Below are 19,580 nucleotides of genomic sequence, written 5' to 3'. Positions count from 1 at the left end.
ATATTTTGTTGGACAGAAGGGTGGCTATCTGCGGGTCACGGTGGGATAATTTAGGTATTCAGTTTCTTGATTCATAGTCATCTGAATCATGGTTGATGTAGGGGACTGACATGTTTTATATGTATGTATGTTTTATATGTGCTGTAACCTGCCACAAGCCACTGGGAGTGGTGGGATGGAAAGCTAAATATAAGCTAAATATAATCTAAATATAATAACAACTAGCTTCAAAGCCCATTCCTAAGAACGGGCCTTGAAAGGGTCCCCTCCCCTGGCCCCTGACCAGGCAGCTTAAGGTGGCTTTGGGCTGCAACTCACAGCCGGATCAAGGTGGGTGGGCGGGGGCTGGCAAGCTTGTTAGAAGGCCCGGGACAGAGCTCCTTAGCAGGCAGTCAGCAGGCTGGGAGGCCCTCGTTAGCAGGCCCTCCACCACCACCACCCTTTGCCCAGGGCCCTCTCCCCTTACCTGCTGCTGGCTCCAGGCACTGAGGCAAGTCTAAGAACAAAGAGGCTAGAATCCAGGGACAGAGGGCAGGAGCTGCAGGGGCAGGGCCAATCAGGGTATAGCCAGCTTTGCTATCCCAGCTTGGACAGCCGGACATGTTCTACCCCCCCCAGGCTGTTTCACAAATTAACCATGGATATAGAAGAACCATGGATAAGGATAATGTGGCAAGACATTTGGGTAGGGTCGCAATGTATATTTTAAAAATAAAACATGTTCTTGGATGCACCTGGTTATTTTTGCATTGTGCTGTTTAATATGTAGTATGCCATATTGAAGTCCTGACTGAGCCATTAGAAGAAAAAGGAAGTCATTTTCTCTTTCCAATAACATTAAAGAAATTAGTTGTCATTTGAAGATTCATTCTTGACCTTGGAAATGGGATGGGTGGGTAGTGAACAGTTCTTAAGCAGGGAATAAATGTTAAGGTGGCTTCAGTTAGAAAACACATTATCATTGGAAATGGACCCATTCAATCTGGCTCCTACTTATTCTGGACCTGATAACTTCTGCCTACGTAGGCTCAAATTGTGAAGCAAAAAGGGATTTCTGGCTCCCATGCCCTTCCTGGAACAATCTACAATTTAACCATCTTGGTGTTTGGTTGTGGACAGGTATGTTTTTTCTGTGAAACCAACACTTCATATCTCTCTGCTTCATTCATGCAATAGCTGAATTATTTATTTATTTATTTATTTATTTATTTATTTATTTAGCTAGAGGATTTATTTAGCTAGAATTAGCTAAAGGAATGTGAAGAAGTCAAAAATGGAAAGCTGATTATAAAAACAGCATTTATTGATCAAAATAGAGACAAATAAAATGTGTAAAAAAAGCACAGACAAATAGAATCCTCAATGTGTAATAGAACTAAAAGTTGACTGTTTCCATTAGGGTGACTTTGCTTTCAATTACATCTTTGAGCCACTTTTCTTTAAATCTGCACTCTCCTGGCCTACAAATGACAAAACAAGGAAATTTAAGAGAGCCACGGTACTATATTCCAAAACTTAACCTATTAAATACAATGGTTGCTATTTCTTATTATTCCAGTGCTAAATATAACCAGATATAGGAGGCCTCGAAGTAGCCACCTATATTCAAGTCTGCTGTGCATTACTTGAAACCCTCCTCCCAAGAAATTTTTCTCTGGTAGTAGAACTAGAATAGAGCGGCTTTTCAAGCTGCAGAAGGGCAGTAAAAATTGTTGAGCATCTAAAAACCAACAATGGGCAGCATTTTGGAGTTATCAACATCTGCCAAATGTACATTTTCCATGCAGGTGTTTTTATTGCCCCAAACTCTGTACCAGCTGGGCCAGAGAGCGCATAAAGATGTTGAAAAGCATGGGGGAGAGCACCGTGCCCTGAGGGACCCCACAAGGGAGCCGATAAGGGCACAATAACTCATCCCCCACAGCCACCCCGTTTCCGGTTATGGAGAAAGGAGCTAAGAGCTGTGCCCCTGTATCCTCGTCCCAGCGAGGTGGTGTGCCAGCAGTTTGTGGTCAACCACGTCAAACGCGGCTGGCAAGTTTAACAGAACGGGCATGGCCAATTTGCCTTGATCCAGCTGGTAACAGAGATCATCTAACAAGGCAATCAACACCGTTTCCATCCCATGGCCTGGACGGAAGCCAGACTGATAAAGATCGAGGGCCAAAGTTTCCTCCAGAAATGCCAGGAGTTGGTCCACCATGGCCCTTTCAACTACCTTCCCCAGAAACACCAAATGTGTGACTGGTCAGTAGCTGGCCGGGTCTCGCGGGTCCAACGGTGGTTTTTTGAGGAGAGGGCGAACCACCGCCTCCTTAAACTCATGGACCCTAACCAAAATATTCTGCTTTCATCTGTGAACTTAATGGAGAGGATTATTTATATCAGTATATGAAACTGCAAATAAGAATTGCTAAGGTCTTGACTGGTTGCTGGTGCCATATTTCTCAGTAACAGCAAGTTCATCCGTAAACATTAAAAGGCATCAATGGGTTGTTTCTAATCAAAGAGCTGGATTCAACCAGCTTTTTCACTAGTGAAAAGTACAAGATTAGCCTCAAAAAGGCTAGGTTGGAGAGGACAGCATTTGTGTTAACAAAAGATACAGAGAGGACTCAGATGGCAGGGAATCAGGTGAGGCTGAAGGGAATAGCTGAATGAATCCAACAAACTGTTTGTTCAGAACTACCCCAATTCTCATTGGTATGATTACAAATCCATGAGATTTACTTAGTTGGAACTGTGTTCCTGTTATATACATTTCAGATGGCCTGCCAAGGAACCTGATTGGCCCTTCATGGAGGTCATAGGTTGGTCCATTCCCAGAGTGTCAATAGCGATTGGCTACATTTCAACCCTTCAATTGCATATTGTCTTGTTGCACAGAATGTCCACATAAATAACAGATACATGAGAACAGTTAGGGTAAGTGTAAATTATCCGGTACTTAAGTAGTTACAAGAAAACATCTACCTGTGGATGAATCTGTTTGTCTCTACTACAAAATATACTTCAATGGGCAATGTCTGCAATGAATATAAAAATAGATGGTTAAAACAATGAGATCTCAAGAATTTGATTTTACTAAAGTAAGACTTCCAGTCCTGGAAAAGTTATGAGCAAATACTCTAGCAACTGATGCTCTCAGGTAAGAAGACTATCTAGTTCATAACATGTTCTGATATACAATTAAGGAATTCTAGAGAATTCAAGCCATGTTTGCCATCAACTCCCACCTCCCCATAGTTGGTATCAAGTTTATCCCCCAAAATTCAGACCTTGTTTGGTTGCTAATATTACAGATTAAATTATTAAGATCTTGGTCTTACAAATTTATAGGAGGAAATGGTTGTCATCAGATTGCTGACAGTGAGAATGTCTAGAGATCAAACAGCTCTTCCTTAAGAAACTCTAAGGATGCTTGTACTGTGTATGTTCAGAAGAGAAGAGACTGGAAGAATTAGAATACTTACATCTGGTTTGATTTTGGAAATCTCTATGATGAAATAGACATTTGCTGTAGCTCGGGGGATGGGCTTCCTGCTGGTTGGGATGCTCCAGCGCACTCGATAATGATATCGAGTGCTGTACTGCAGTTCTTCATCTTCTATATAGTTTGTCCAGTGAAGCCAGCTCTCATGAAGCTCCCATGTCTGCAGAATAACCTCAAGTCATTCTGAGGTTTTTTGTACACGCCCCTTGCTGTCAATATCTGCTTAATGCTAGATTACTGCCATGGTCTCTGGCTGTTCTCACTGTACTATTATCTGTCTTGGGATGGGTGGGCTTTCCAACCATTTGTCTGAGAAAACTGACCCAGGAAAGGGTGAATGTTTCATATCTGTGGTTCTTTGATCTGTTAAGTGTTTGAATTTTTCTGTAGTCTACTTGTTTGTGGGGATAGACATTGGAGTGTTATGTGTTGCAGAAGACTATGAAATTTGTACCAAGGGAAAGGCCTGGAAACCAAGAAAGCCTGTGGGTAGTTCGGCAGGATTCGGGGGATATTGATTTGTATGTTGCCTAGTGCAGGGGTAGTCAACATGCGGTCCTCCAGATGTTCATGGACTACAATTTCCAAACGCTGGCAGCGGCTCATGGGAATTGTAGTCCATGAACATCTGGAGGACCGCAGGTTGACTACCCCTGGCCTAGTGATTCAGTTTCAGCAAGAAACGTTTTGGCCTTTGTATTGGTTTTTCAATAAGCTGCTTTTGCTACCATGCCAAGCCTGTTTTATCGAGAAGTCGATGAAAATTCATGGTCTGTTTCTTAATTTATGATGCAATAATGCCACACCATTTTAAATAAAATGGGTGAAATCCCCAGGAAGTCGAGCATGCCCAAGGCTCATTGGAATCTGCAGACCCTGAGGTGGACCTGTATATCTGGATGGTTACCTGGGTGTCAATTCCATTGTTCCTTTTCAGATGAGGTATGACAGGGGTTAGTGTCTCTGGTGTAACAATGGCACATCCAACTGCAAGATGGGAAAAGGACAGGGGAGGAGAGGAAGTCTCCATGGAATCTTCACAGGAGACACTCTTGAGATCATTGATTGTGGGCTAAGATTTCATCTTCCCTGAGGTGCCAAACCAGTGTCTGGGCTGTACCAATTCAGAATGCAGGTGGGAGGCTCATGTGATTGAATGCATCTCTATTAAAAATGAAACCCTGCATATGTTCTCTCTTCATTAGTAAGATACTGTATGGTGAAATCAGGCCCAAAGAGTTGCAACCAAATGTATCAAGATGGTAAATGTTTGGACTCTTAACTTAATAAAAACGTTATTACAGAGTAACTTGATATTACGAACAACCATTGAATTCAACTTGCATTGCTGATCATGCAAATATCACATATTTATCAAAAACCATGTATTTATTGTTGATTTTTAAAATAATATGTTATAGTCTCACTGTTCTGCTAAGCTAATGGGGGTATTTTTTTCTAGTGTAAGAAACTCTCCTCCAATGCTGAGCCCTCTTTCCTCAGAGGAAGGCTCCTTGTGCTCCTTTGCCAAGCCACCAACCCCATTTACCCGCCCTCTGCTTCCTATCACTGAATTCCCTGTTTTTACTATTGTATCGCAATTATCTTTTTCATAGAATACATTGTTTTCAGTTGGTTGTATCCTACTCAGTTAACAGTGGCACCTTTGATTAGGCTCAGGGTCCAAACATTTGCCAGCTTCCAGGCGGGGCTGGGGATCTCCAGAAATTACAACTGCAATTAATGTCCAGACTACAGAGGTCAATTCCCTTGGGAAAGAAAAGTTACTTTGGAGAGTGGACCCTATGGCATTGTACCCTGCTGAAGTCCCTCCCCGAGACCCACCCCCAAATCTGCAGGAATTCCCTAAACTGGAGATAACTCTAAGTCTATGTTTCTGCATTTTGTTTCTTGATCTTTTAGCATCATAAATCTATTAGCAGCATAAAGCATCAGTAAATAAGTAATGTTGACTTAAGTAAAAATGTACCTTAACAAAGCCAGTATGATTTTTTGATAACATTTAAGAGATTAAAGAGATTAAACTAGCTAAATCTAGCCAATTTCCAACACTTAGCTCACACATCCAATAAGGCTGGGTCTGAAGGTAATGAAGTCCATAAATACTGGCCCTTCTCCTTACCTTCATGTATTCCTCAATCTGTAGCAGCCCTTTTGCTGTTGTGAAGTTCTTGCACATCAGCCACTTGATGTTTCTTGCTTCATATTTGGCTTCTGCAACTGAAGAAGACAGGGCTCAGTGCTGATGGATTTCCCACCCTTTTGAAAATTTCAAAGGTAGGACCAGTACTACCTTCCTCTTTCGGTTGTTCTTCTGTACAAACTTGTATGGCGCTTTTGATCACGTCATCAACAACCATGTAAGCGAGCGCCAAATCAGAGTCAAAGGGAATGTCTGTGTTTTTCCAAGCCATTGTTCTCAACCCTCCAAAAAGAGAGAAATGCATCAGATCTTGTTTTAGTTGGCAGGAACTGCTAATCCAGATTTAGGGGTTCCGCCTCTCATAGGACAATACATCCCAAACTCCCTCCAATTGGATGTAGTGCTTGCTGCACACATCTTCATACCCAGATAATGTTTAACAACAGCTATCCATCCGGTCTGTCTAGCAGTTGAGCATAACGCTATTGAGAGCTAGCTTGGTGCAGTGATTAAGAGTGGTGACTTCTAATCTGGAATACCAGGTTTGATTCTCCACATCTCTATATCCATCCAGCTGGGTGATCTTGGGCAAGTCACAGTTCTCTCAGAGCTCTCTCAGCCTCACCTACCTCACAGCGTATTTGTTCTGGAGAGAGGAAGGAAGGCAATTGTAAGCCATTTTGAGACTCCTTTGAGTAGTGAAAAGCTACCTGTCATCATCCTCAGCTTTACTCAGTTTTGTTTAAAACACTCTTGAATCTTTCATCTTCCTTTAGTTGTGAGGGGGGGGGGTTGGGGGGACCTCATAAGTTGAATAGCCTAGGGTGTCTTTTCACCTAAATCTAGCACTGGCTAGGACCAGGGCTGACTCCTGCAGCTGCCCTGGTGCTTCAGGCATTTTGGGTTGTTGTTCTTGGCAAGGCTGACATGGTCTACCCAGGCCTCGACCTCCTTGTCAATGCCTGACAACCACACATAGCTCTGGGCCAGGGCTTCTTCTGTACAATGCCCAGATCGCCCTTGTGTAGTGCTTCCAGGACTTGCCAGTGCAACTTCAAGGTGACCACAACTGAGTGGCTCCACAGCAGGCAGCCCTTGTATATAACAGCTTGGTCTCTTGGCTGATAAAAGGGGTAAAGTCTCAGTCCAGCTTGCTGCTGGTCCATCTCCACATGATCAAACCCCTCGAACCCATTTGCAGTTCACAAAGACATATCTACACAGCCCGCGGCGCCATGGGCACCGCAGACTAAATAAAAGTGTAAGGGCTTGGGAGGCGGGATGTGTCCGTGATGAGGAAGGGTGCCGATTGGCCCCTTCCTCTGGACAGACTACTGGAGGGACCAATCGGCAGGCGCAAAGCGCCTGCCAATTGGTCCCTCCGAGTCCCCGCATTGTATTTTCCAGTGCAGACTTCCTAAAGTTACTTAGATACATGGTGTGTAAAAAGAGACTTTTTGCATGAATCCTTTTGCCTTCCCTCAGCCCTTCATTTTCTTCACAGTTCACACTTACCACCTCCAGTGGTAACAGAGAAGACAACTTGTCAGACTTGCAGGAAGCAAACCATCAAGGAAGTTGACAAATGGCTTACACCAATAATGTCAATAAACAAAGTCCTCTTTTATGCCAGACCAATTATTAAGCATTTTCAAACCTATTTTCTTCAGTGGAAAGCTATGAGGGATATAAGAAATATCTATTTTATAAAGTTAATAATTTAAAAGATCCACAGGCTAAATAGAGCGAAAGAAAAGCTACTGCAGGTACTTACTCAACTAGAAATATTTATTTATTTAGAAATATTACAAAAAATGTTTCAATTTTCATACAGAACTGGTATTGGTAACAACCTATAATAAATATATACAGTATTGACTTTACTTGCATAGCCCATTTGTCAACCTCCAGGTGGTGGCCAGAGATCTCCCGGAATAACAACTAGTCTCCAGACAATGGAGATCAGTTCTCCTGGAGAAAACAGCTACTTTGAAAGGTGGGCTGTATGGCATTGTACCCTCCATAGGTTCCTCTCCTCCCCAAACTTCAACCTCCCCAGGTTCTACCCCATATATCCAGGTATTTCCCAACCCAGAGCTGGCAGTTCCACTGCAACCACTCTTAATGAAAAGTACAACCCCTGCCACAAGAAGGTAAATGTCATCGAACTAATGATCATGCTTGCTTCACTAGGTTTCAGAATGATCACAACACATCTTCTTTGCAAAAGTGGCTTGGGAATGTTTAATTACCTGCCTGAAAGCACCTTCCAAGTTCTTTTCTCTTGTGATGAGAGCTTTATTTCTCCTAGGGAAGCTGCTTCCCAGGGCTCATTATGCATTTGGCTGGCAGGCTTCCCTAGGAAGTGTTTGGTCACAGTCATCACCCTGGCAACCCCAGTTCAGCCAATAGAATGACCACATTGATGTTCAGGCATTCCATCCTGCCTAAAAGAAATGTGCCTCTGAAGAAGGGTTTGCTGTGCACATCGAATGTTATCACTTGGCAGTGAGACGGCAGGACTAGATCACTGCCCAAGTTTCTGTTTTCCAGAAGGGTCTTTCCCTTCAGTGCGTTGCTAAATGTTAACTGGGCAGTGTTGGAAAAAGAAAACAATATGGATTTTGACCTGAAATACCAGGGCAGTCCCATATGAAAAAAAAAAAAAGCAGCAGTAATATACACTAATAAACCACAGGCAGGTATGATACTTTGTTATGGTCAAAACTGGTTGAAATTGTTTTTGACTCACAAATTTTTCTGTTATGATGTACTAATATTTGAGATGCAGCTTCCTGAAATGGCAAAGAAGTCACCCATTCAACTTTGACTCAATAACATCTTATTTAAACTCTTTAAAATAATGATGTGCAATCTGTGCACTATTCTTTACATGGAAGTGGCTCTCTACTTTCATAGAAACATAGAATAATAGAGTTGGAAGGGACCTCCTGGGTCATCTAGTCCAAACCTCTGTCCTATGCAAGACACTCATAACCCTATCGCTCATCCATAGTAACCTGCCACCCCCTTGAACCTTCACAGAATCAGCCTCTCCACCTCACTCTTCCCTGGCGGGTGATTGCGAGATCTGCAGGGATTTTGACCAGGGGAATGCAGTTTTCCCGATTACACAGCTATCGCTACAAATCAGTAGATGTCGTGGGACCAGCACTGGGAGGGGACTGGAGGATGACTGCGTCGTCTGAAACCATGATTATAAAGCGTCTGCATCTGGTAAGGATTGCGCTGAAATTCCCTCGTGCAAAATGACCCAGAGCATTTGCATACATTCCAAAAGAAAGAAGACAAAAACTAGATCCCAGAATAGAGTCATCCATACTCATCGGTTATGCGCCTGGATGCAAGGGATCTATAGTATTAAACCCCAGAACAGAGCAAGTCACCGTTAGACATGTGATCTACTTTGATGAAACAAAGGAACCTGATCAAAGAGAAAACATCTTAAAAGAATCTGATGAACCAGAATATCTCATTCAAACATTTTTTGAGACACCAACATCAGAATGACTCCTACGGACACCACAATCTACAGAAAAGAGAGATATTGCAGATTGCAGAAGCAGTAAAGAAAAAGAAGGGAATGTGTAAGATGACGTGCTGGAGGAGGCGCAGAGAACAGAACACCTGAACAACTCAAAAGTTCATCATGCACAAACAAAAGTGTATGAGTTCCACAATTATCCTACATGGCAAAATCAGCACTGCAGAACCAACAAACTGGAAAGAAGTTGAACAAATGCCAGTTGCAGAGGCCTACAAATGGAAAAAGGCAGCACAAGATGAAATCAAGGCATTGTATAAAAACAAGACTTGGACTTTGGTTAAACTTCCACCTAACAAGAAAGCAACTGGATGTAAATGGTTATTTAAAACAAAACAAGATGCTGTAGGAAATCTGGAAAGATATAAAGCAAGATTAGTAGCCAAAGGATTTCTTCAAAAATATGGAGAGGACTTTAATGAAATATTTGCTCCAGTAGTAAAATACAGTACAATTAGGATGCTCTTAAGTATTGCATAATTCAAGAAAATGCAAGTCAAACATCTTAATGTCAAAACTGCATTTCTTCATGGAGAAATTAAAGAAGAATTATACATTGAGCAACCACAAGGCTTTATTGACCCAAAACTAGCACACCTAGTATGTAAAGGAAAGGCCTTTGTTAGGTGCGAAGTCAAGTCCGACCCATTGTGACCCCATGGACAATGATCCTCCAGGCCTTCCTGTCCTCTACCATTCCCCAGAGTCCATTTAAGTTTGCACTGACTGCTTCAGTGACTCCATCCAGCCACCTCATTCTCTGTCGTCCCCTTCTTCTTTTGCCCTCGATTGCTCCCAGCATTAGGCTCTTCTCCAGGGAGTCCTTCCTTCTCATGAGGTGGCCAAAGTATTTAAGTTTCATCTTCAGGATCTGGCCTTCTAAGGAGCAGTCAGGGCTGATCTTCTCTAGGACTGACCAGAAAGGCCTATATGAACAAGCTGCAAGAGCATGGAATGAAAAACTGAACAGTATGCTGTTCAAGTTAGGATTTAAACAAGGTGAGGCAGACCAATGGCAAAAACAAATATGGACATTTTGTTTATATATTGGCGTATGTAGATGACTTGATAGTGGCTACAGAAAATGAAAAAGATTATAAAGAAATTGTTCAGCATCTAAATAAAGAAGTGGAAGTAAAAGAACTGGGAAATGCAAACTGTTACTTAGGGATTCAGACTGAACAGGAAGAAGATGGATCATATCTTCTTAACCAGAAACAAAGGATGCTTGAACTAATTGAAGGACTTGTATATTGCTGCAGCAGAAGCGTGCAGAGAACTGCTACGGTTGAAGAAATTGCAAAAAGACTTTGGAATATGTGAGCAATCACGACTGAGGCTAACCAGAGCTGCATCAGACTCTCCCAAAGAGAAAAGATACAAGCACATAGGAGTGCGATATCGCTTTGTGCGTGATCTCACAGAACAAGGCATCATACAGATGAAGTACTGTCCAACTAATGAAAGGACGGCTGATATCCTGAACAAGCCTTTGCCAAAGGTCAGATTCAAGAACTTGCGTACGAAGCTTGGACTCATTAGTTCCTGCATGCATGACTGAGAAGGGGTGTTGGAGTTCTTGCTTTGCACCCTTGCATGCACACTCTGAGGCTGAAGTGATGCAAGATGGGAGTGTTCCATTTGACAGTTAGCTTTTGACAGTTGGTTGTTAGTGAGTGAGTGAAAGACTGACTGAGACTCAACTGTTGGAGGTGAGTTTTTCACCATTACCTCCACCCATGTGGCTTGAGAGATGGGGTGAAGGTTAGAAGGGGCTCAGGCACGATTGTATCTCAAGCCCATATTTTTGTCCAACCTCCTCCCACCGCTGTCTCTGCCTCTTCTCCTTAATATTGGGATCCCTTACTCCCTTGGGTCCTCTATTGATGTTATGACTGTGATTGTGCCTGATATTTGTGGGCCTTCCATGTCTGATGTTTGGTTGACTCTTCTTGGGTAGCTAACAGTTTAATTTCTAGGGAACTTGGACCCTGGCTTTCTTGCTTAGTTTCTTTGAATTTCACTTCAAGAAGGATGTAGATAAAATTGAAAGGGTACAGAGGAGAGCGACGAGGATGATCTGGGGCCAAGGGACCAAGCCCTATGAAGATAGGTTGAGGGACTTGGGAATGTTCAGCCTGGAGAAAAGGAGGTTGAGAGGAGACATGATAGCCCTCTTTAAGTATTTGAAAGGTTGTCATTTGGAGGAGGGCAGAATGCTGTTCCCATTGGCTGCAGAGGAGAGGACACGCAGTAATGGGTTTAAACTACAAATACAACGATATAGGCTAGATATCAGGAAAAAATTTTTCAGAGTAGTTCAGCAGTGGAATAGGCTGCCTAAGGAGGTGGTGAGCTCCCCCTCACAGGCAGTCTTCAAGCAAATGTTGGATACATACTTTTCTTGGGTGCTTTAGGATGCTTAGGGCTGATCCTGCGTTGAGCAAGGGGTTGGACTAGATGGCCTGTATGGCCCCTTCCAACTCTATGATTCTATGAATTTGGATTTGGCTTGGTGGTTAATTTTTCTAGGGTTCCCTAGGACCCCGGTTGTCTTTAGTGGGGGATTGGCTTCTGTTGTGTGTAGTGAGATGGTGTGTCTTTGGAGGGAAAGTCCTGATTGCTGCTCGAGGTATCTCAGGGCTTCGCATTCCATTTGCTGGGTGCATGTAGGGTGTAGTTTGCTGTAGGGTGTTTAGTTCTGGAGGGATGGCCCTGATCACCAATTATGGCATCTCAGGGTTGCCCAGTCTAGTTGTGTGATGTGTGTTGAGTGTGTGGATGTTGGGTCATGTTGTGTGTCGAGAGGGATAATTTGGATGTTAATGCAGGTCTAAATTGATTGGGGGATAATTGATAGAGAGTAGTCACTGGTCATTAAGGCTTAGGAACAAATTAATTTGAGTTGGGTTGGGAGAAAGGGGTTGGATTAAAGGATGGGGGTTGAATTGATTGGGTGAGGTCAGATCAATTTGGATAAGGCAGCAATCAGTTTGGATTTGGTTGGGGTGGGTGGGAGGTTAAATTAATTAGGAACATTGCTGTGAGTTGAAACAAAGGGTTTGGTGGTGGTTGAAAAAGTGCTTCTTTCTTGTCTCTTCCCTTTTTCCCCTCTTTTCTGTCTATACAATGTTCCCCATTTAGAGAGTGCCGATTTGAAAGGTGCCTATCCCTCCCCCTCCCTTCCCTCTCTTTTCAGTTGAACTAATGTTTCCCACTTGCTTTTCCCTCCAAATTATTCACAACCCTTTAAGAGTTTCCCACTTAAATAAAATATCTTCCAAATTTGTTATGGTTTGATCGCTTGTCATGTACAACCCCCCCCCCCATGAAATGAAGATTATGTTGTTTCCCCTCCCTCCAGTGGGGGCAGAGATTTTTTGATGGGATTCCCCCCTCTATGAAACAAAGTCTATGTCCAGCCCCCCCCCCACACACACACCCCACTAACCCAGCACTTTTTGCACCCTTTTAATGTCTTTGTTCTTGGGCCCAGTCTAAGGCTGATCCTGCAGTGATTGCACTAGAGGGCCCGTACCCAGAACTTCTCCTCTGCTTCTGCTCACTTGATGGTTGGGTGGGTTTGAGGGCAGCAATGGCTAGTCACGCTCTTTTGAGTCCGCCCCAATGACCACTCCTTGAAGGTCAGGTGGATAGGGTGCGGTGATGACTGGCCACGCTCTGGAGACCCTCCCCATTGTCACTCCTGGTAGACTGGTGGGCGGCAATGTTCAGCAACGTCCAAGGGGTCTGTCCTCATGGTTAATCCTGCGGTGGCGATGTGGTGCTGGTGCTGGCCTGGGCGTGAAGACAGTGGCTCAGCCCTGCAAGCCTGGGTGCAATGGTGGTGGGATCCCAATGTGGGGGCAGTAGCCTAGCACAGCCCCTAATGGTCTGGGGCGAGGCAGCGGTGGCCCCCAGTTGTCCAGGTGCGAAGGGGCAGTGGCTCAGTGCGGGCTCCAATGCTCAATGTGGTGGCGGTCCAGCACAGTCCCCGATGGTCTGGGGAAGGCAGCAGCAGCGGAGCTCTCGACCACTTGGGCACCTAGGAGGCCTTCAGCTGGAGGCAACAGCCCCATGCAGATCCCAGTGGCCCAGCTCCTGGTAGTTTGGGGGGTGTCGGTGGCGGACTGGCTCAGCTCCCAATGGTTTTGAGGCTCAGTTCAGTTTCTTAAAAAAAAAGTTTTTGAGTTTTTGCCAGATTTTTGATTGGTTTGGGTGTATTATTTTTTTGGCAGCCTAAGTGTTTTGTGGTAGCAGTCTGATTATGTGACTGTCCCGGCTGCCATCTTTTGTAATGTCACTTCAAGTAAGAAAGCTCAGGAAATAACCATTAGAACATGACGGGGTCCTTGCTAAGACTGTGGATGCTAAACGAACATCCCCATACCTATCCAATGCCCACAGCCCCTCCCAGTGCTAAATGTTTGGGCACGAACAGTCCTTGTTGACAAAATGGACAGAATTTGGTGCTCAAGGTCTTTGAGATAGTATTTCCCAAGAGATGCCTGGGAGGGAGGAGGGGAGATGAGGCAAGACATGCAGGCATTCACACCTAAGTCAGGATGGCTAACTAAAGGATCAAAGAGGTAGCAGAGAACACAATCACAATAAATTGACAGGAGTATGCAAGAGAACCAGGTTACATAGAAAAGCATCACTCATGGTTTGACACTGGGGATCAAGGTATTTGAAGAACTACCTGGATGGATGGACAACCCCTGATTTCATGTGTACATACTATGTTTGTATGTCTCTCTCCCCCACCCTACATTCAGAGGTAAGGTGTGAAGTCCCAAAAGTCAGGTCTTCTCAGCTGTGGAATAACTGCCATAGCATTTTAGGAGCGTAGCCATATCAGTCTATAGTGGTAGAACAAAATTCCAGTCCAGTAGCACATTTAAAGACCAACAAAAATGTTCAGTGTTTAAACTTCTGAAGGTCAATGTTCACATTGTAAATTTGACTTACAAAATGTATATCCTGGAAGTCTTTAAGGTGCTCCTGGACTTGTATTTTGCCTATCTAAGCCAAGCCAAGCCATTAAAAAAAATTCAGCAAGCTCTTAGCTTAAATCACATGATTGTGTGTAGTTCATTTTCCTCACTTATACCTTTGTTGCTACCATCTAAATAGACTGGAAATCTGTTTAGGATAATTTTAGCTTTTTAAATGAGTCCTACAACTTGAAAAATACAGACTTTGGGCTTTGCCTCAGCATTTCAAGTGAGTAGCAAAACACGCCTTGAAACAGCTGAAATTGGAAAACAGACCCTACTGTACTTGTTTAGATAGTACAGGATATAAAAAACAGGTTTTCAAGCTGCTGAGACAAAGAAGGGGAGGAATTTTCCTTTCTAAATATAAAAGGCAATGGTTTATCAAAAGTCTCTCCAACCATCAATGAGACAAGCAGATCCCTCATAAGGTGTGTCTTGGGGGGGACGGACAGATCTTACATTAACAAATTTGGAGATTAATTTAAGATGTTCCACTTTATTTCTTGAGAGCTAGACATTTATATCCTCCTAATGCATACTCAGAGCCTCTTGTGGCGCAGAGTGGTAAGGCAGCCATCTGAAAGCTTTGCCCATGAGGCTGGGAGTTCAATCCCAGCAGCCAGCTCAAGGTTGACTCAGCCTTTCATCCTTCTGAGGTCGGTAAAATGAGTACCCAGCTTGCTGGGGGGTAAATGGTAATGACTGGGGAAGGCACTGGCAAACCACCCCGTATTGAGTCTGCCATGAAAACGCTAGAGGGTGTCACCCCAAGGGTTAGACATGACCCGGTGCTTACCTTTAACCCATACTCAAGTTATACTTAATATGAGATACACTTTGTCAAATACATTTTATTGATATTAGTCTGGTTCACATAGAATTTATCATGCCTTGGGTTTAGTCAATGTTCTCCAAGCCCTGAAAAATACAAAGTTAGACAATGTTAAAGGCTTTTGCTAGATATCATTGATGCTATCGAAGAGTTAACAAATCCTTTTCCAAGGTACTTCTCTGCTTATTTTTGTTAACAACAGAAAGTCAGTGGTCCTGTGCAGTGGAAGCAGTGTTGTGCTGCACAAGGAGTGATTTTCCTGCCTAGTTCCCACACACACACACACACACACACACACACCGGACATGAGGGTTCAAATGCCACGAGAGGAATCAGTGTAAATTACCTGGAATTCCTGAGTGGAAATGTCTACCCGCAGCACTTCCTGGATGCACCATCAGGCAGATAAGCTCTTTTGCAACATCAGAGTTGAGCCATAACAGCTATTCTGGTTGCAATTGGCCTCTCTGCTGCAATGGCACAGAGCCCTGCAAACTTCAGTCTGGACAATTCTTTGGCAGGGACTCAATGCCAAATTTATAGTATCTAGCACAAGAGGGTTGAGAATCATTGTAATGGATTTGGTTGTGGAGTCGTTGTATGTACAAGGTTCCATAATGGAAAGATCAAATCGTCAGCACCTAGGAAAAAGGATTCCTTTAATACCCTGGAAATTCTTGTCCATCTTAGGGGAAATTTTCAGAGAGATATGGTTCTTCCCCAATGATAATTTTTTAAACATCACCTGTATATATAATGATTTTACAAAACTGCGAGGAAGTCCATGGCTACAATTGAACCCACAATGGTTGATAATTCCTCTTGAAGGAATGGAGAAAGCATACAATATGAGGTCCATGAGTAACATTTACCAAATTCAGGTGTGTTACTGTGGTATGAAAATGCAGAATTAAGTTTGGGTCATTTTGCCCAAGTAAACAATATAAGCATCATGTGGGTGCCCTGAACATTAGACAATACTTTGTGGACAAGAACAAGCCATTTGCAGAAAATAGATAAAACATCCTTAAGCACATGTAGGCCAGAGCTTGGACTGACATTACTCTGTCAAGAAAATTAACCCCATTTTCTGCTGCCCTCAACCCACCAGCTGTGGCCTCCAACACCCCACTATGGTCATTTGCTTGGATAACAGTGCCTGTTTTTCGTATATGCGCCCAGTATCATGAGATAACATGTCAGTCGGTTGCCAGCAGATATTGGAAGTGATAAAGAAAGGCTGGGGGAGGAACATGGCAAATGGGTATGAATCAGTGCTGTGTTGTGGCCAGTGTATTAGAAAAGGGAGATTCGGTTCAAATCTGTACTCAGCCACAAAACATACCAGGTGACTTCAGACCACTCCCATCTTTCTAAGCCTAATCTAAATCAAAGGGTAGTTATAAGGACAAAGCAGAGAAGAATCATATAACCCACTCTGGGAAAGGGGAGATAAAAATAATAATTAGATGAGGCAGTAACTGGGCTATTAAGGAACCAAGGTCTATTAGATAAATGCTTGGGCATCAAAAAGCAACACTGCACAAAAGAAAGGCAAGCAGGAAAAAAGAGCAAAAAAGAGGACTTCTTGAACAAATGAAAGCATTCTCCCCCCCCACACACACACACATAGGTCTAATCCATGAATAAGCCAAATACAGAAATACTAGCATTCAGAATGTCTACATCAGGGGCAGTCAAACTGCGGCCCTCCAGATGTCCATGGACTACAATTCCCAGGAGCTCCTGGGAATTATAGTCCATGGACATCTGGAGGGCCACAGTTTGACTACCCCTGGTCTACATCATCTCATCATCCAGGACTCAGCACTGCTATTTTACCATTGACTTGTTTTCTGAGGAAAATACAATCTTTGAACAACCTTCCTGAGAATACTATTTTAACCACCATGGATCTGGAATTTCTGTATACCAACTTCCCAGGCAAAGATAGATTACAAACCTTCCTGGCAACTAACCCCCCTCCCCCCCCCCCATGTAACGGTTGAATAAATTCTGTTTCATTGTATCTGAACATGAAAGCTTATACCTTGAATTAAACTCTGTTGGTGTGAAAGTAAGGTGACTAGATTGTCCCACTTTTGGAGGGAAATCTGGGGGCACCTGGCAAATTGTACTAATGTTGAAATTAAAAAATATATATTACAATACTATTTTTGCGTTCTATGCATTCTATGTAACTTTCTGTTGCTCCATATAGACCAAATTTTTAATCAAGACACCCCCCCCCCGGGTCAATGATGCCCCACTTTACCAATGGTCAATCTGGTCACCTTATGTTAAAGGTACCAGTGGCCTCAGACTTTGTTCTACTGCATCAGACCAACACAGATTACACTGAATTTATTTTCTGCCTGAAGGCCACATCCTACTTTCATTTCTCCTTGAGATGGGTCGCTGTGAACAAGATGTTAAGGGGTAGAACCCAGCCCAGAAATCACTCAGGGACCAAGGCAGAGGTGAAATGCTGATGAATTTCAATCTTTCAATGCTAGTTTTGCTCCAATCACTTTGTACCAAGACATCTGTTAAAAACTCACCTTTGATTCATAGTAACGATTGGTTTGGGAAACCCGCCTGTCCCTTTCCATCAGGCGCCATTGATAGCCATTAAGAGCAACCCTCTTCTCCTAAGTACATAGAAATACATCAGAGAATAGAGGGAAGAAAAAAGAGAAATGATACCATGTCACTGAAAAAAATTAGATGCAAAGCTGACATCAGAAAGAGGAAAGCTCATTCCGCCTGAATGGGGCCATGGTCAAAAAGGCCCTAGATCTTGCTAAGGCCAAGACTTCTTTGGGGCCAGGGATCACCAATCTGTAAGAGTGGATAGGGTGTGTCACTCTTCGGGGATATGGATAAGCAGATGATCCTTGAGGTATGCAGGACCCATACTGCATATGGCCTTGAAGATGAGTAACAGCACTTTAAACCTGATCTGGTACTTAATTGGTAGCCAGTGCAGCTGCTGAAGGATTGGGGTAATGTGGGCTCATCATGGTGTTCGGATGAGTATGCGAGCAGATACATTTTGGACCAAATGTAATTTCAAGTGCAGGGATAAAGGAAGGCCTGCATAGAGTGAGTTACAGTGAGTTTTGTGCCAATAAAGGTACTCTGAATCTGAGTGAGTTACAGCCTAGAGGTGACTGTTGTATGGATCACTGCAGCTAGGTGTTCTGGGACCAGGTAGGGTGCTAGTAGCTTGACAGAGATGGAAAAATGCCAGTTGAGCTACTTTTGTGACTTGATCATGCCCAATTGGGTTCCTGACCAACTGCACAGTTTTAAGTTGCACACCATTCAGGTTTGGGAGGCACACTTCCTGATCTAACTCTTTTCCACCTGTCCAGAGGACCTCAATCTTTGAGGGGTTGAGTTTCATGTGACTATGCCGAAACCATTCCACTACAGACGCCAGGCATCTAGCCAAGGAATAAGGTGGGTTTTCATGCTAATTGTCCATCAGGTGATAGAGCTGGATTTCATCAGTGTACTGGTGACAGCTCAAGCCATAGCTTCGGACCAGCTGGGCAAGAGGGCGCATGAAGATATTAAATACTATTGGGGAGATAATTGCTCCCTGTGGGATTCCACATTTGTGAGGGATTCTCCTCCATTATCACTCTCTGTCCTCAACCCTAGCAAAAATCGGCCGTTTTAGGGCTGTCTCCTGGGCCCATTCTGCACACTCTCTCAATGTGATTTTGCAGCTGGATTTTCCCATTCAGAAAAGGATAATCTATTTCTAAGGTGCACTGAAAGTGCATTATCTGACATGTGCATAATGGGCCCTGGATACCCACATAAACATCTGGAGACCTACAGTTTGGCCACCTCCATAGGATTTGCCCTTCACAGCAGCCTTTTTTCCCCAGGGAAATTGATCACATGTCTGGAGTTAAACTGGATTGCTGAGAGGTCTCCAAGCCCCACCTGGAGGTTGGTAACCCTAATCAAACCCTCACCAGGTTATGGCGGGGATAACGCGAGGTAAAGGAGACAATGAACGCTGCCCTGGGCCCATTCTGCACACATAGGATAAAGCACTTTCAATGTGCTTTGGCAGCTGGATTGTCCTGTGCGGAACAGGAAAATCTACTTCTAAAGTGCATTGAAATTGCATTATCTGTTGCATGCAGAATGGGCCCCGAGCTCACTGGAGAAAGGCCGGGATAAAGCGGACTATCAAGAAAGAGCAAGAACCAACTAGGGTCACACAGAAGTACTCTCGCTGCCACTTCCCCTCACCTTTCCCCCGTTCGTGTATCTCTGGATCCAGGTGGTGCTGAATCCGGGGATACTCAAGCACACCCACGTGAGGGTCAAGCAAGGCAGGATCTCGTACCACATCCCGGCGGCACCTGAGCGCTCTTGCAAGACCTTCTCTGTCCTCAAGTTGCACCCCGTAATCGCTGCGCATATGCGGAAGGCCCTAGCCGAGCACCCGACCTTTCCCAGAAGGCGTCGCGCGCCACGGCTGTTACTGTGATGACAAGGAA

At 43.8% G+C, this 19,580-nt stretch overlaps 2 protein-coding genes across 3 annotated transcripts; both read right to left on the bottom strand.

The window, feature by feature from the left end:
• Positions 1-1,285: 1,285 nt before the first annotated feature.
• AKAP14 (A-kinase anchoring protein 14) lies at positions 1,286-9,169 on the bottom strand. 2 transcript variants are annotated; one of them, XM_077307253.1, is made up of 6 exons: positions 7,910-9,169; positions 5,808-5,939; positions 5,637-5,734; positions 3,474-3,653; positions 2,974-3,026; positions 1,286-1,460 (listed from the first exon to the last, which is right to left on the bottom strand). In XM_077307253.1, the coding sequence occupies exons 2-6, from the start codon at positions 5,926-5,928 to the stop codon at positions 1,376-1,378; spliced, it is 537 nt and encodes a 178-aa protein (XP_077163368.1). In that variant the 5' UTR covers positions 5,929-5,939; positions 7,910-9,169; the 3' UTR covers positions 1,286-1,375. The 2 variants fall into 2 exon arrangements, with proteins under 2 accessions (XP_077163368.1, XP_077163369.1); XM_077307254.1 differs by lacking the exon at positions 7,910-9,169 and adding an exon at positions 7,173-7,851.
• Positions 9,170-15,053: 5,884 nt separating this feature from the next.
• Positions 15,054-19,578, bottom strand: NDUFA1 (NADH:ubiquinone oxidoreductase subunit A1). Its single transcript, XM_077307256.1, has 3 exons — positions 19,330-19,578; positions 17,616-17,705; positions 15,054-15,140 (listed from the first exon to the last, which is right to left on the bottom strand). The coding sequence occupies exons 1-3, from the start codon at positions 19,429-19,431 to the stop codon at positions 15,120-15,122; spliced, it is 213 nt and encodes a 70-aa protein (XP_077163371.1). The 5' UTR covers positions 19,432-19,578; the 3' UTR covers positions 15,054-15,119.
• Positions 19,579-19,580: the final 2 nt, after the last annotated feature.

This window comes from Paroedura picta, chromosome 13 (assembly GCF_049243985.1).
Source record: "Paroedura picta isolate Pp20150507F chromosome 13, Ppicta_v3.0, whole genome shotgun sequence".
NCBI lineage: Eukaryota > Metazoa > Chordata > Lepidosauria > Squamata > Gekkonidae > Paroedura > Paroedura picta.
This window is presented reverse-complemented; position numbering and strand designations above follow the sequence as displayed.